Raw genomic sequence first — 17,054 nt, 5'->3', positions numbered from 1 at the left:
ACGACCACTCATCCTCGCATGGTCAATCCGAGTCTCCTGTTGGAAAGCAATCCGAAGAAGCGGCCGTGGTATTGGCAGGGCTCGGTGGTCTAGTTCTATCGGGGAAGGAGGCGTATGGTGATCATTGATCCATCAGAGAAGGAAAAGCCAGCAAAACCCATGTGGGCCGCGATTGGCAAGGTTTTTTTTGCCTCAAGACCTCTGAATATCAACGCCCTAGACAGAGCTATGCATCGAGCTTGGGATCTTCATCAAAATGCGCACTTCATGAACTGGGTAATAACATCGGAGATGGGCCTTTGACAACATAAATGTTTCGGTTAGAGTACATGACCAACCACCGTACAAAAGGTGTGAAGCTTTAGTCAAGGTACTGGGAAACTGGCTATTCGAGTTGATGTCGACAAGGGGGGTTGGGCTCGAGGGAAATATTTCGTGGTTCGAGCTAAGGTACCTGTGTTTGAGCCTTTAGCAAGAGGCTTCTTCCTGAGATCTTCACTGGAAACAAGGAGGGTATACAATATGGTTTTAATATAGCAGGATTTTGCTACGAGGTCCACAATGTCGTCTAGCAATATGAGCCATGAAAGCTCCCGCTCGACTAGTGGAGAGCAAGGTTCGCATGGGACAACCCGTGTTAAAGACCTCACACCCCACCGCAGATTGTTCAAGGATAAATCCCCAGCTCACGAACCAGGATTGGAGGAAAGAGAGAAAACAGGGGAGACAAACACGACGAAGGAACAAGAGAATGAGTGGCTAGGGAACATGCTCGAGGCATGAGAAGTATCAAAGCCGCCCTAGTATGTTTGTGCGTTGACCCAGGCGACACCCGGCGGATTTTGAGCATCAAAAGGTGATCGCCAAAGGACTCCGGTGGCAACGAAACGAAGGACAAAGAAAAAAATTGGAGGAGGAGGGTGCTTAAAACTCCATCAGTGTTTGGGGTAGAACTGTCTAGTATTGTGATTAGGCACGATAGTTGCCGAACTTTGAGACCTCATATGGTCCTACACCCCAGCTATGGTTTTCTTGTTTCAACGAAGCATGGGTTTCTGACATGGACAACCATTTAACTGCAAGGGTAGAACTGGAGGGCTTGCATTGTGGACAACACGCGTGGGCCAGCACGTGAATGACGCATGATGCCTTCCACTTTCAGAGTTGTACATTCAACGTAGATGCCCACATCACCAAAACTATCGCCCCATTAGTAGGTAAAACTTGTTTTCACAAATCTTGAAACGCTATTCAATTTTGTGATTTTATATAATCAGTCCAATAATAAGTCAAATATTCTTGAATGAGTAGAAGTGTTAATCGGTTGCGAGAAAAAATATGTTCACGTAGATCAAAAGAAAATATTGATGCATATCCATTTTTTTCCACATGTATCGAATAATATATGTCCGTGTATTTCACAAGTGGTTGTAAATTTTTAAAATTATTCATGTACAACCCAAAAATTACTGAAATTTTTAAAAGAAAAATGTTCTATTAAAAAAAGAACCGTTTGTCAATCATTAAAAGTTGTTTACAGGTTTGCAAAAATTTCCAAGGATTTCAAACAATGTCATATAAATTACACAAATAAACGTAATTATAAAAATAAAAAATTAAACTAGAGAATATAAAAACTATTAAAATAAAAATGTTGATACATTTCAAAATATTTATTCTTATATTCACAAAATTAAAGCAGTCAAACAAAAAAAAGGGAAAGATGATCTGAAATAATCCAAAATATACAATTAAAGACTAAAAGTAAAAAAATCAAAATATGAAACTATATTGAACAGTAAATAACAGAGAAAAGAAAACTAAACAAAAAATAAAACTGAATACCAGCCTGTATAGTTGGGTCGGCACATGCACAAAGAAACGTGTAGGCGAGCTGTATAGGTCACTCACAGTGAGCAACATATGATGTTTGCATTGAATATCAGCCTCGAGCATTAGCTAGGATCCAACTCTGTCCATTTTGATTTCCATGACAAGGTTCCCACATAAAGCCGAATAAACTATTTGGACACAAGCTGTCCACGGTCCAATACCCATTTTAAGGGTATTGGGGAAATTACCAAGTAGAGGTACTTTCTTTTCTATCGACGTTGAGGGCCTCTTTGGGCTGTAGAATTTTTATAGGAACTAGATGATGCCCACGCGTTGCTGCGGGAACCTTGGTAAAACATATGCATAAATAGAAGCTAAAAAACTAAAACTATGGCAAAAAAATAAATTAAGAATGCTCTCGGGATATATTTTGAAAACAATAAAGTATATGAAGCATATGATAAAATGTTGTATAAAAAGAGAGTTCTATTGGATCGAACACATGGGGTGCCATTTTTAACAAAAAATGTGCAACATGAACTACATATATTTGCTCCAAGCATAAAACGTACAAATATATGTATGTCATGCTACAAAAATGTGTAACATGACCGTCGATGCCCGCACAAAAATAAGTGAAGCAAATTAACAAGCAAGGAGGCTGAGCGGCATAGTTGTATCAAAAGATTAGTGCACAAATTGTAACTTATGACTACATGCATGACTTGATAATATGGCATAGTTGCATAAGAGAAAAAATAGGTAGTGGGTTGCAACTATTTAAGATTAGATATTGGAGGACTGGAATCCTAAGCAATTGTTTCTATGAATGCCCTTTGGATCATAGGATTGGGCCTACTCTTTCTACGTAATCAATTGCCCCTACCACCCACCCACCTACCCACCCCATGCATACGAATCAAACTAACCTCATTTGCTTTTTTTCCTTTGAAATTGTGTGTGTTTAGTTCCTATGCACCATCTAAAGGCTCCCCTCAGAAAAACTGCTTTGAAACCACGTATAAATTTATAGTACATGACATCACAATTGTGCATTCCCCCTATTCCTACGTATTCAAAATTCTGCACTCAAACAAGCCCTTGCAATCTGCACTACCCAACATCCTATGACATCGAGGAAACAAAGACAAATTGTAATGGCAGAACTCTGCTTGCTCAATTGACATCTGTCTTTGCGAGTTGACTCACAATCGAAGTCCTGCTACAAGCATGGATTTGTAACGGCGGGAGCCGAATCGGTTTCTCACTCCTACTTTAAGATTAGTGAGCACTTATATGAATGGTTCGGTACAATGCATATACCAAAAAATTGTAGGAATACCAATAAAATACCAAAAAATAAATATCCATGTATTTCTACATATTGTTTGACAAAACTATTTCTTTGAAAAGCTTCAAAATTTCAAATAAATTTATAGATTGTTTTAAATCACAATTCGAGTTTCCTAGTTTTTAAAATAGGACTAAAATTATTGCAATGTGTCTAATTTTTATATTGTGTTAAACGACTGTGTAATGTTTTCTAAAATTGATTGAAATACGGAAGAAATAGTTGACAAATGTGAAATAATTTATGTACAAATATTTTGGAAATTTTATTTTGTGTGATAATATGACTGAAATTAGTGAAATACTCCCTCAGTTCCGCAATGCAGTGCATATATTTTTCAACAGTCAAACTTACTGAACTTGACCAAATATATAGAGAAAACTATATATATAGAAAGTCTATTAATAACCCAGGGTGAAGAATAATCGACCAGATCAAGTTTAGGTGACATATATTCGGCGAGATTGGGTAATTGATTACTTATTCTATATATATTTAAACCTCGGGGCCCCAGATTAGCGGGGCCCCAGATCTAAATATATATAGAAAGTCTATTAATAACCCAGGGTGAAGAATAAGTAATTCTTCACCCTGGTCGATCGACCGAGCCAACCAAGCCACCGTTCGTTTGATCGAGGCAAAATCCCACCGTACGTTCCCTCACCCTAAAATTACAACGGGATGGAGGTTTTTTTACGTTTGATGACTTGACTGGACTTGATGCCTGCCCTCCTCGTCCTTTTTTGCTTAAAAAAAACTCCTCGTCTTTTTCCCACCTCCCCGTCTTTTCCTAATCGACTGCATACGGTTTCGGGCGAACGATGGCGTGGTGCTCGGCGGCGATTTGGCTTGGAGTGAAGCCATTGTTTGGCATGCTATCGGGAAGGCGTGCTGCTCGACCGGCATGGTCTCGGTGTTGGGTGGTCGCTGGACAATTGGGGCGGCGTGGTGTGTGGTGTCTGCATAGGTCTGGGCCCCCGCTGTGCACGGAGATGTGGATGGTGATCCCGCTGGAGCTGTGGCAGGTGATCACGGCAGCGCATTAGGCGTCCGTGCATGGGCTAGTACATGACAGCATTGCCTCTCTTTGGATTGAAGTTTGGTTGGGCTTTCAGTGCATGGGAGGAGGTGAGCAGCCCCTATTTTAGTAATTTCCGTTCCCAAATTCCAATTAGCTTCCACTTACATTTCCCTTTGTCATGTTCTTCCCAAATTGATATCCGTGCACCTGGGTGCTCCTGATCTGCTTGCTCCGGCGCCCCTCGAGGTCCTGATTTGATTTGACTACCAGCCGGTGGATGTGGGTTCTCCCGGTGGTGGAGTTGAAGGGGCCCTAGTGGCTAAGGACTTGACCAGCAAGCTGGAGGCCACCACAACCAGCGTCCTGGAGCTCTGACACTAATCATTCATCTACTCACGTTGGTTATGTGGGTATATGTAGCCATCTTTGCTTGCTTCAATAATTTTCAGTTGTTTCAGTTCCCAGTCTGGTTCGTAGTAGACGTGCGGGTAGTAGAATCTTCCCTCCTGGTTGGTCGGCTGGTCATGGCGACAGTTTAGGTGATATTCGCGGCGGCACTGGTTCGGCCGCGACCACTTTGTGCTCTCCTCCAGCTCTGACCTACAGCTGCTTGCAGGTTAGTAATCTTCTTCCATCTTCCATAAACAGAGGTGTCAATCTTATTGCATCTAACGAGTAATGACTCGTCAGGCCATATGGTGTATTTCTTTCTAGCTATTGTGATCCATCAAATGTTAATTATTAGATTAAACAACAAGAGATAATTACTGTATTCATTATTAGATCTTTGTGGTTTCTGGTCCTCTCAGTCGTACTGATAGAATTAAGCAATAAAATGTTGACTATACGGTAAATGGGTATGTACTGATTTTGGGATTTATATTAGCTTGCAGACAACATTTTAGCCAAAAGAAAATGTACAAACATTATAGCTAGTACTGAGATGACAGGCATTGGAACATATTCATTAGCTTGAAGAGAACAGTTGGCTATAAGATAATTGGGTTAATGTACTGATTTTGGGACTTATATTAACTTGAAGAGATGAGAAGTATCTCGGCTCTGTAGCTGCAGAATCAGAATGGATTATAATGTGCCTTAGCTATATTTTCTTATTGATGCCGACTAACCTCTATGATATTTTTCTTAGCAAAACCTATGACTAGCTATGCAGCTCTCCATGTAAAATAATGGAAAGCAATGGCTTACTTTCTACATGAAACCAAAGCATGAATTCTGATTCATCGTAGAATGATTTTTCTTATTTTATCACACAAAATATTTGTTGCTACCAAAATAGTACACAGACATCAACTATTTGTTACTAAAACAAGAATATTAATTATCAACTTCCTACTTTCTACTAGAGCTTATAGATTTAGCATATGTTTAGGTACATTTTATTGAAGTGAATATAATTTTTGTTTATTGCTCAGCCATTGATTTTACGGAATATCCATATCACCATTTTTTCCTTCAGATACTTATATAGACCGAACATCATTGATTTTAGTCTTCTTTCACATGGACAAGGATTTGGAGCACTCGGGTGCTCCGTACCCCTATATGAACAATTCATTCAAGAAAATAACGAGAAATTTGGAAAAAAATCTGGTATTTGGGGATATCAAACGTGGGTTCCCGAGCTACTCCTGTGTGAAATTTCGTGAAAAAATACCAGGAAACGTATTCGTGGCAAAAAAGACAAAAAAAATTCTATGTATAGAAAAATCTGTTTGGGTAGATTTTTGTTCTGACATTATTTCCTTCGCCAGGGATATGTTTTTGGGAATTTTTTCACGAAATTTCACACGGGAGTAGATTGGGAACCCAGTTTTGATATCCCCAAACTTCCGATTTTTTTGATTTTTGGGAATTTTTTACGGTTATTTTTCGTATAGGGGTGTGGAGCACCCAGGAGCTCATGTGTATTTTTTCTCTTTCACATATCTTTCTGTCTTCCAGAGCTATCCATTCAAATATCAGTATTCCACATAGTCTCTTGTGAAGTAATGTTCAGCACCATAGTTTTCTGAGTAAATCCAACGTTCCCAATAAACTAGTTTTTGTTTTCATGGTTCTTTCTTCGTTAGATGGAATCTAAGTTCGAAATTTTCTGTTTTCAATATGTCTTATTCATATTCTTGGATACTGTAAATTCTTCAAGTAGGTTAATACCTAGAACGGTAGAAGCATGGTATCACCACAACAATGAAAGGATGTCACTGTAATTTACATTTGTTTTATGTATTAATTATGATTGCATGTGCACCATGCATCACCCTTATACCCTGTGTTCTGCATTAAAAAATCAATATGTAAAGTCACTTCATCTTTGATTTTCTTTGCATCTGGCAGATACTGTTGTTGCTCCCGTGATCAGCTTGATTGGAAAATTTAGGATGCAACACTACGGCACAGACAAAGTTGGACGGTTAGCGTTTCATGAGGAGGATCTGCATGTAAAACAGTATGATGCTCAATATTCTTTAAGAGAGCCCTCTAAATGGCAAATGTACTACAGCTCAAACATCATTTTCTGGTTGGTTATGTTGGATTGAGAGCAAGAATCTCTGATGTACCACTGGTCTCTGGAAGGTGGAAGGGGCTGATGTAAACTATAAATAGGAAACATATTGTTCATAGCATGTAAGATAGCTTCATATTTTTGTTTTGCACACTGCGTCTTTCAGGTGGCGTTCAGGCTAGAAATGTCCGTGCTTTTGTGATAATTCTCTCAAAAATATCTAGCTCGCAACTTGCCATAATTTTCTCTCAAAAATCTCTAACTGGCAACTTGGCAACTGGCTGATTCAAAAGTATTTGCAGGCTGGAAATGCTCAGGTTTTCAGCATGGCTCAATTTGATGTGACGGTCAAAAAGTACAGATGTTGTGCAAAGGAAATATTCACGTAAAAATGCCTTGGTCAAACTAATTAAACTCAGCATATTACACAACTGTGGTAGAGCTTGTCCAGATAAATAGTACGAGTTGCATGGTTATAATTTACAGGTTAGTCTCTCGGCCGTAACTATGCTGGTAGTGTGTCATAAATTTACGTGGCAAGACTTGTCCTTCCTGCGCTGTTACATTTTGCGCATGGCAAAAGGTCCTCAACTCCATGCCGTAACTTTACCTCAGGTGGTCCTCACTCCATGCCGTAACTTTACCTCAGGTACCCAACATAAATTCCAGTGCATGTGTGGTGCGTACAGTTTGACTAGGGTGAGGAATTCTTAGCGCGACCCTATATATAAGACCCTGGGTGAAGAATAAGCAATTCTTTACCCGAGTCGAACGAACGAGCCAGAGGTTGTATCGAACCCCAACCCACCCCATCGTTGACATGCGGTAAGATTTTTTCCTCCTGCGGTAACTTTTCTTTGGCCCTCCCACCCCGACAGGTTATTCCCTTTTTTGCAGCTTATTTGGTTCGCCGTCGTCTCCGTCGTTGACCCCGTCGCTCGACCGGTCATAGAGGGAGGCTGCCATGGGAGAGCGCTCCCGAGGAGGATGCGGATCGGCGGCCGGAGGGAGAGCCCCCCACGACGAGGACGCGGATCGGCGGGCGGAGGGAGAGGCCGCCCCGATGAGGATGCGGATTGGTGGCCGGATGGACAGCTCTTCCCGACGAGGTGAGTCATCACTCCATCGTGGAGGCACCTCCGCAGGAGCACACTGTGGCACCGGAGGTAGCTGGTGATGGGAGCGCCTACCATGGGCGAGCAGTGGCCATGTCTGCTATTTGCCTCTGTTTTCCCCTCTGTTTTATCTATTTTTTTGGATTTGTTTAATACAAGTGTTCGCTGAAATTTCCCAGCCGTAAGACTGCCCCAAAAACTTACGTTCCTGCCAAAATCCATACTGCGGTTCAAGATTCGCGGCCGCAGGTCGTGCGACTGGTATTTACTGCCCCACGACGTGCGAGTGGCACTCTTTCAGTTTTCAAGGGGGGGCGGGAGGGGATTCGCACCCGGCGGTTTCGCTTATGGACTCGTCTCCAAGCTTCCGCCGGCGAGAATCCGAGGACAATGAGCCTTCTCCGATGAGCTTTGTTGTGCCTGATAATGCGCCTCCTCTAACATCTTTCTCGACGCCATACCATGGCGTTGGAACTTCGTCTGGCAGCGGCTCAAATTTTCCGATTGGCGGCAAGAACTCCACTGTGCGCCATCCGGCGATGCACACATCCACGTTGACGCCGCCGTGTACTGTTGAACCAAGCGAGATGATGACTCCAGATCCCAGCGCAAGATACATACATGTACGTTCCCACTCAATTTAGTACCCAGTGTCTGACTTTGCTGATGTACATACCTTGCTGTGCATACCTTGCTGTAAATTTCAGTATCCAGTGTTTGGGGCAGGTCTGTTATTCATCTCTCTTTTGACGAATGAACATTAGTCAGTGGAAGATGCCTTGTATTTTGATTGAACTTCAGTACATGTTGTAACTAGATAGCATTATCAGGATTCAGTTTTATTCATTCTTAGGATGTGGCGTCATTATATTGTTGGCTAGCACACTGCTGAATGGCTTCTTTCGACCATACTGTTCAAGGAAGGATCCACGGATTAACTAAGTACATAGCTAAAGACCATCTAGTGTATGCCTGAGCTTCGGGATGGAACAGGAAATCTATCTTTCTGACCTAGATTAACCACTGGTTGAAGCATTTGAAGTTGTATATTCCTACTTCAACAGTTGTTGTTCCAAAGAAGACAAATAATTGAAGGCGCTCCTTCTACGGAACACCCCAGATAGGCCGATAGGTTCAGCTCCGACAGTCGTTAAACGGACCCCTCGCGCCTAAGACTGATACTGTAGCGATAGCAGTGTACTGTACATACTGCAAACAGAATACTAACATTATTGGTTATAGTACAATAAGTATATGCACTAAGCTTTCAATCTTCTTTTTCTTGCCAACTTATTGTGATAAGATAGAAATAAATTACCTTCAGAACATTTCTTTTGCCCAAAGTATGGACAAGCCTGAAGCTGCAGCCTGCTCAATGGTTAAAAGCTGATATCTTGACCGTCTCTCCAGCTTCTGCAGGCAGTGGAGGGATAGACTTTAGATTTTTGGTGTCCTGCAGGCTCAGGAAGGCACACTATATTAGATTTTCTGCAGGCATGCTAGAAGGCAGGTTCTGTTGAAATGCATAACTGCTTTTATCATCAGTCTGCCACAGCAAACGAACAACACCCAAATAAAATTTATTGTTCACTCAAGATTCAGACTTTCTTTCCCAGACACTTGACATATTTTTTTACCCGGTTTACATAAACATAAAACATCACATTTGCTTAAAAACAAGATAGAAATGCCTAGTGTTATGTCCAAATCTGTAGATGTCTTCTTTTATTTTTTTTCGGTATTCTGTAGAAGGCCGATATGCCTAGTGTTATGCTTCTTCATAGATATATAGTCATCGGAATGGTCATTCGGATGAATGGCAAAGAGTATCTAATGTATGCTATGAACATGATATCAGGGTAACCAAGTCCGCGAAGATTTTGTCCCAAAGGAAAATATGGCTTTCGTCACCGATGAGGAAGGGTATGAATTTTATCAAAAATATGCAAGATCAGCAGGTTTTGGTATTACCAAGCTCAAGCGGAAGCCGATGTCGCGTCTGTATGCATGCTCCCGGGGAGGTGCCAGTACATTTTACAAGCCTGGGGAGGAACGCAAACGTGCGAAAATGTCCAAGAAGGTTAACTGTGGGGCAGCTGTTAAAATCAAGAAAAGGGGGAAAGAATGGATATATGAGAAAGTGATGTTGGAGCACAATCATACTCTGAATCCTAATCCATCTGAATTGAAGCACATGTATTCACATAAGAACAAAGATCCTCTTATCATGGAGGTTGTTGATGATCTGCAGACCTGTGACGTCTCTCCTAATACAACAATGAATGTGTTGACCCATTTTCATGGCAACTATGAGGTCATGCCAATGAATGATCATGACTTGTGAAATAGGTAATTTTATGACACTTCATTCTACAATATAGCTGTCCATGAATAAAATCCTTGTGGTTGTAACATATCTGCTGTTTCTTCCATGTCTTACTTCCAATATCAGAAGAGCAGCCAATGTACTTAAGAAGCGAGCTGATGATGTAAAAAAATTAGGGCCTTCTTCAATGAGTTCAAAGCACATAACAGTAAATTCTATTATGATATAGAGGATGACTCTGAGGGTGTTACGAAGAATATATTCTAGAGTCATGCTAGCTGCCAGGCAAACTATGCTGAGTTTGGTGATGTGGTTACTTTTGATACAACATATAAGTGTAATTTTTACAAAATGCCGTTGGCGATGTTTGTTGGGAGCAACCACCACTTGCAGAATGTCATTTTTGGGTTTGCACTCCTCCGTGACGAGACAGAGGAAACATTTAAATGGGCTTTCCAGACTTTCAAAACATGCATGGGAGACAAGGAACCTCATTGCATACTTACCGGTATTGTTGAGCACTTCATGGCTACATACATGTCGTTTCAACCAATATGGTAAAACTTGTTCAATGACTAATATCCTCTTTTGCAGATCAAGATGTAGCAATGGAAAACGCTCTTCCGCACGTGTTTCCAAACACGTTGCATACGCTATGCAGATGGCATGTATGGGAAAGGCACAAAGTTGACTTGAAGCCACTGTTTGACTTGCATGATGGTTTGAAAGATAAGCTACTAACAGCAATAAATCACCCACTTACCCCTCTAGAGTTTGAGTCTGCATGGAAGGATATGGTGAATGAATATGGCCTTGAGTCAGATCCTACGATCAACAGTTTGTATGATCAGCGTGCACGTTGGATTGCGGCATACTTCAAAGCTGTTTACTGTGGGAGAATGACGTCTACGCAGCGCAGTGAAAGCATGAACAGACTTGTGAAAAGACATCATGTTAACACTACGACACCTTTGCATGAGTTTGCACGAAAAATGTACCTAGTCTTGCAAAAGAGAAAAGAAGCAGAAGGCCGAGAGACCATTGCATGTCAGGTATTACGTCTCATATGATTACATCTTCTAGTACGCCTCATACATAAATTTACGTTGTGTCATATATACATATGTAACAGTTGCTTGCCATCATATAAATTCTTTCCATCCTTAAGCTGCATTACTTATATTCTTAAGTTGTTGGTGTTCTGCAAACAAAACAGAGTATATCTAATTCTTTGACACATCCATGCTGATGTAGGCACGCCCAGCAACAATAACAAACTACCCTCTGGAAAATCAGTTGAGCAGGATCTATACCCGTGCCGTATTCAACAAATACAAAGATGCATATGTTTATGGAACATCTTTCCTTACAAAGAAAGTGGATGCTGGTCGTTTCCTTGTGGTCTATGGTAGAGATGGCCCGTCTTTTTCTTGGTCCCAACATGAGTTCAAAGTGGTTTGTGATGAAGAAAAAGAAGACTACAGATGTGAGTGCATGCAGTGGGAGCACACAGGTAAGTAGCATATGGTTTGTCAATCTTGTCATTGCGAATAGTTACCAGGATAACCAACAATAAAATTATTCTTTTTCATCCCACTTTGCACAGGATTGTTATTCCCACACCTTATTATAGTGATGACAAATGAGCAGATTCAGAGGCTTCCTAGCAAGTATGTGCTAAGAAGATACACAAGGAATGCACGGATTGACCCTCCTTACGACAGGAATGACACTCTCCAAGTTGGAGCCGATGGGACGCTAGTTAGCGTGACGCACTTTAATATGCTCAGGGAGGCTTTTGCCTGTGTTAGAGCAGGTGACAGATCAACAATTGCATCTGTAAGAGTCATGAATGTGTTGAAGGAACTTAGGGCGCAGGTCAAGGATCTGGCTGCTGATGTAATGCCCGTGTTTGATGAAGGAGGTTGCAGTGCTCCAGCTGACCGTGAGATGATTAGTTTTAAAGCCCCGCCACTATCGAAAACAAAGGGCTCTAGATCAGAAGAAGGAGAAAGACATATCGGCGCACGTGGGCCAAAGAAGTGCACAAGAAGATGCAGCAAATGTGGCCTTATGGACGGTCACAACAAGGCGTCATGCACCAACAAACAACAAAGCATTGCGACTGGTGGTACCAAAGGAGGCAGGGGGAGGACGGGCTGGGGGAGGGGAAGGGGAAGGGGAACTACAACTCGGCACCGTTTAATAGATGAGCTGGAAGAAGATGAAGATGATGTGGTAGATGGTGAATCATCTCGCGGAATAGATGATAGCGATTAGTCATGTTTTCTGATGTGTAGATAACTTGAATGTGAAATCTAAGTTGTGTTTTTCATTACGACTCATGTATTCCGAGTAGTCTGAAAGATATTGAAAAGTTATTATGTCTAAAATCGTTGTTCCGAAATTATTTCATGCTTTACCTGGTTCCTGGTGGGGAACATTCAGTATTTGTTGGCATAATTTTTAATTTCTCCTGCACATTTTGTATTTCGAACCATCAATTTTAACATAACCAGCTGAAAACAAACCTTACATCAAATTTCCTGCAATTACTGGAATTTTTGTGAGTTCATCTCAAACATGAACATCAAACTGAAAATTTTCTATTTTTTCATTTGTGATAATCTAATTTTTTTCATCCGTAATAATCTAATTTTTTCATCCATAATCAAAGGGAACATTTATGGATTTACGGTTATGTACAGCACATTTCTAGATGATATTCAATGGTTGTACATTGGGACGAAATCGCGGAATCTTGATAAGTTTGTGTTATGAACTTCATATCACAAAAATGGGGGAGTGCAAGATGTGCGGCTTAAGGGATGGGACACATAAAAGTGACTTCTGTAAGTCTTTACCAACTTTCAAATCCAAGATTTAGGAAAAAAAGAGGGGATACATTAATTTGAGTGTAACAAGAACCGTCCAAGCAGTCCTAAACAAGTACTCCCGAGTACATTACAACACAGACACCAAGCAATATCAGTTTTTGTTATAAACTTATAAACATACAAAGCGCTATCTAATTTACATAGTCTGTTTCTCTCCTGAATTTCTCCAATGAGTAAGGTAAGGGATTGACTTCATTTAACTCATGGAACAAAATATAGGACAAAACTTCATCCCTATACTGACTAGTCTTTGCCTGAAAGAGATAAATTATGCATTAGAAATCAAAATAATAACAGAATAACATCATCCAAGAGCAAGGGAATTGATGAAAAATACTGGATTAATGTTACAACGGAGCTGACCAACTTCGCCATCATAGTGGCGCAAGAACTTTGTAGTGAAAATGGCACAATCATTGCCTTGTTGTCGAGGAACATCCTTGCTCCACATTGGCCATTTACAAAAATCTTGAAACTCTCCGCCAGTAACTGTGCGAAAAGCCTCACTTAGCCGTTCAATTGCTCTATGACCCGAGGGGAAATTTCGTTCTTCAAATGAGCTACATCTCTCAGTCTCAGACCAGTCAATCGAGTCCAGAACATCAATACGAGTGTGTTCCAAGTTGACACAGTACACTGCGAAGTGGTTACTATGGTGATATGTCCAAAGGATCTGTACATACATAAATGAATAATAAGCGAAATCTAGCACATTGTAAGTAATTTCACTTGAAGGACGGTACATATACTAACCTGATTAATCTCTTTAGGATCAATGCCATCGAGATGCTCAGGCAATAAAGTAGCGGCTTTGTCACTATTATACACCTGACCCCTGTGGAGCTCAGTTCAACATGGACTGATGAAAAGCATAATACACATAGGAGTCGTATGTGAAATATGAAGATGAAATCAAAAGTATGTGTTGTTGGTAGAGGGTGAGGCTAGCTAACATACCCCAAGAGTCCAACTTAGAAAAAGCGTATGACCCTTCCACTGGGTTGGGTGTAGCTTCTCATCATGTCGAACACATTCGGTGAAAATATTCATGATCTCTACCAAGGTCGTTTCATTATCCCTAAAACAATCAGCCAAATCCTCGCCAATCATGGACACGTGAAGAGAGGCATTGGATATAAGATTTACCCTGGCAATGTTGGGGAACGTAGTAATTTCAAAAAATTTGCTACGCACACACAAGATCATGGTGATGCATAGCAACGAGAGGGGAGAGTGTTGTCCACGTACCCTCGTAGACCGAAAGCGGAAGCGTTATAACAACGCGGTTGATGTAGTCGTACGTCTTCACGGCCCGACCGATCAAGCACCGAAACTACGGCACCTCCGAGTTCTAGCACACGTTCAGCTCGATGACGATCCCCGGACTCTGATCCAGCAAAGTGTCGGGGAAGAGTTCCGTCAGCACGACGGCGTGGTGACAATCTTGATGTTCTACCATCGCAGGGCTTCGCCTAAGCACCGCTACAATATTATCGAGGATTATGGTGGAGGGGGGCACCGCACACGGCTAAGAGATCTCAAGGATCAATTGTTGTGTCAAGAGGTGCCCCCCTGCCCCCGTATATAAAGGAGCAAGGGAGAGGGGCGGCCGGCCATGATGAGGCGCGCCAGGGAGGAGTCCTACTCCTACCGGGAGTAGGACTCCCTCCTTTTCCTTGTCCAAGTAGGAGAGGGGGAAGGAAGGGAGAGAGGAGAGAAAGGAAAGGGGGGTGCCGCCCCTCCCTCCTTGTCCAATTCGGACTAGGGGGAGAGGGGGCGCGCGGCCTGCCCTAGCTGCCCCTCCTCTTCTCCACTTTAGGCCCATGAGGCCCATTAACCCCCCCCCCCCCCCCACCCGGGGTTCCGGTAACCCCCCGGTACTCCGGTTTTATCCGAAACTTCCCCGGAACACTTCCGGTGTCCGAATATAGTCGTCCAATATATCAATCTTTATGTCTCGACCATTTCGAGACTCCTCGTTATATCCGTGATCATATCCGGGACTCCGAACTAACTTCGGTACATCAAAACTAATAAACTCATAACATAACTATCATCGAAACCTTAAGCGTGCGGACCCTACGGGTTCGAGAACAATGTAGACATGACCGTGACACGTCTCCGGTCAATAACCAATAGCGGAACCTGGATGCTCATATTGGCTCCTACATATTCTACGAAGATCTTTTATCGGTCAGACCGCATAACAACATACGTTGTTCCTTTTGTCATCGGTATGTTACTTGCCCGAGATTCGATCGTCGGTATCTCAATACCTAGTTCAATCTCGTTGCCGGCAAGTCTCTTTACTCGTTCCGTAATACATCATCTCGCAACTAACTCATTAGTTGCATTGCTTGCAAGGCTTAGGTGATGTGTATTACCGAGAGGGCCCAGAGATACCTCTCCGACAATCGGAGTGACAAATCCTAATCTCGAAATACGCCAACCCAACATATACCTTTGGAGACACCTGTAGAGTACCTTTATAATCACCCAGTTACGTTGTGACGTTTGGTAGCACACAAAGTGTTCCTCCGGTAAACGGGAGTTGCATAATCTCATAGTCATAGGAACATGTATAAGTCATGAAGAAAGCAATAGCAACATACTAAACGATCGGGTGCTAAGCTAATGGAATGGGTCATGTCAATCACATCATTCTCCTAATAATGTGATCCCGTTAATCAAATGACAACACATGTCTATGGTTAGGAAACATAACCATCTTTGATTAATGAGCTAGTCAAGTAGAGGCATACTAGTGGCGTTTAGTTTGTCTATGTATTCACACAAGTATTATGTTTCCGGATAATACAATTCTAGCATGAATAATAAACATTTATCATGATATAAGGAAATAAAATAATAACATTATTATTGACTCTAGGGCATATTTCCTTCAGTCTCCCACTTGCACTAGAGTCAATAATCTAGATTACACAGTAATGATTCTAACACCCATGGAGCTTTGGTGCTGATCATGTTTTGCTCGTGGAAGAGGCTTAGTCAATGGGTCTGCAACATTCAGATCCATATGTATCTTGCAAATCTCTATGTCTCCCATCTGGACTAGATCCCGAATGGAATTGAAGCGTCTCTTGATGTGCTTGGTTCTCTTGTGAAATCTGGATTCCTTTGCCAAGGCAATTGCACCGGTATTGTCACAAAAGATTTTCATTGGACCCGATGCACTAGGTATGACACCTAGATCGGATATGAACTCCTTCATCCGGACTCCTTCATTTGATGCTTCCGAAGCAGCTATGTACTCCGCTTCACGTGTAGATCCCGCCACAACGCTTTGTTTAGAACTGCACCAACTGACAGCTCCACCGTTTAATGTAAACACGTATCCGGTTTGCGATTTAGAATCGTCCGGATTAGTGTCGAAGCTTGCATCAACGTAACCATTTACGATGAGCTCTTTGTCACCTCCATATACAAGAAACATATCCTTAGTCCTTTTCAGGTATTTCAAGATGTTCTTGACCGCTGTCCAGTGATCCACTCCTGGATTACTTTGGTACCTCCCTACTAGACTTATAGCAAGACACACATCAGGTCTGGTACATAGCATTGCATACATGATAGAGCCTATGGCTGAAGCATAGGGAACATCTTTCATTTTCTCTCTATCTTCTGCATTGGTCGGGCATTGAGTCTTACTCAATTTCACACCTTGTAACACATGCAAGAATCCTTTCTTTGCTTGATCCATTTTGAACTTCTTCAAAACTTTGTCAAGGTATGTGCTTTGTGAAAGTCCAATTAAGCGTCTAGATCTATCTCGATAGATCTTAATGCCCAATATGTAAGCAGCTTCACAGAGGTCTTTCATTGAAAAACTCTTATTCAAGTATCCCTTTATGCTATCCAGAAATTCTATATCATTTCCGATTAGTAATATGTCATCTACATATAATATCAGAAATGCTACAGAGCTCCCACTCACTTTCTTGTAAATACAGGCTTCTCCAAAAG

At 41.7% G+C, this 17,054-nt stretch overlaps 1 protein-coding gene across 2 annotated transcripts; it reads left to right on the top strand.

The window, feature by feature from the left end:
- Nucleotides 1–7,615: 7,615 nt before the first annotated feature.
- On the top strand, nucleotides 7,616–12,577 carry LOC125547311 (protein FAR-RED IMPAIRED RESPONSE 1-like). 2 transcript variants are annotated; one of them, XR_015599128.1, is made up of 6 exons: nucleotides 7,616–8,470; nucleotides 9,706–10,196; nucleotides 10,300–10,681; nucleotides 10,768–11,225; nucleotides 11,428–11,686; nucleotides 11,780–12,577. XR_015599128.1 is itself a non-coding variant. In XM_087514254.1 (4 exons), the coding sequence occupies exons 1-4, from the start codon at nucleotides 10,525–10,527 to the stop codon at nucleotides 12,451–12,453; spliced, it is 1,548 nt and encodes a 515-aa protein (XP_087370380.1). In that variant the 5' UTR covers nucleotides 10,304–10,524; the 3' UTR covers nucleotides 12,454–12,577. The 2 variants fall into 2 exon arrangements, 1 of the variants encoding a protein (XP_087370380.1); XM_087514254.1 differs by lacking the exons at nucleotides 7,616–8,470; nucleotides 9,706–10,196 and having other exon boundaries at nucleotides 10,304–10,681.
- Nucleotides 12,578–17,054: the final 4,477 nt, after the last annotated feature.

The sequence above is a fragment of the Triticum urartu genome, chromosome 3A (assembly GCF_056163025.1).
Source record: "Triticum urartu cultivar PI428250 chromosome 3A, HENAU_Tu73, whole genome shotgun sequence".
In the NCBI taxonomy this organism is placed as follows: domain Eukaryota; kingdom Viridiplantae; phylum Streptophyta; class Magnoliopsida; order Poales; family Poaceae; genus Triticum; species Triticum urartu.
This window is presented reverse-complemented; position numbering and strand designations above follow the sequence as displayed.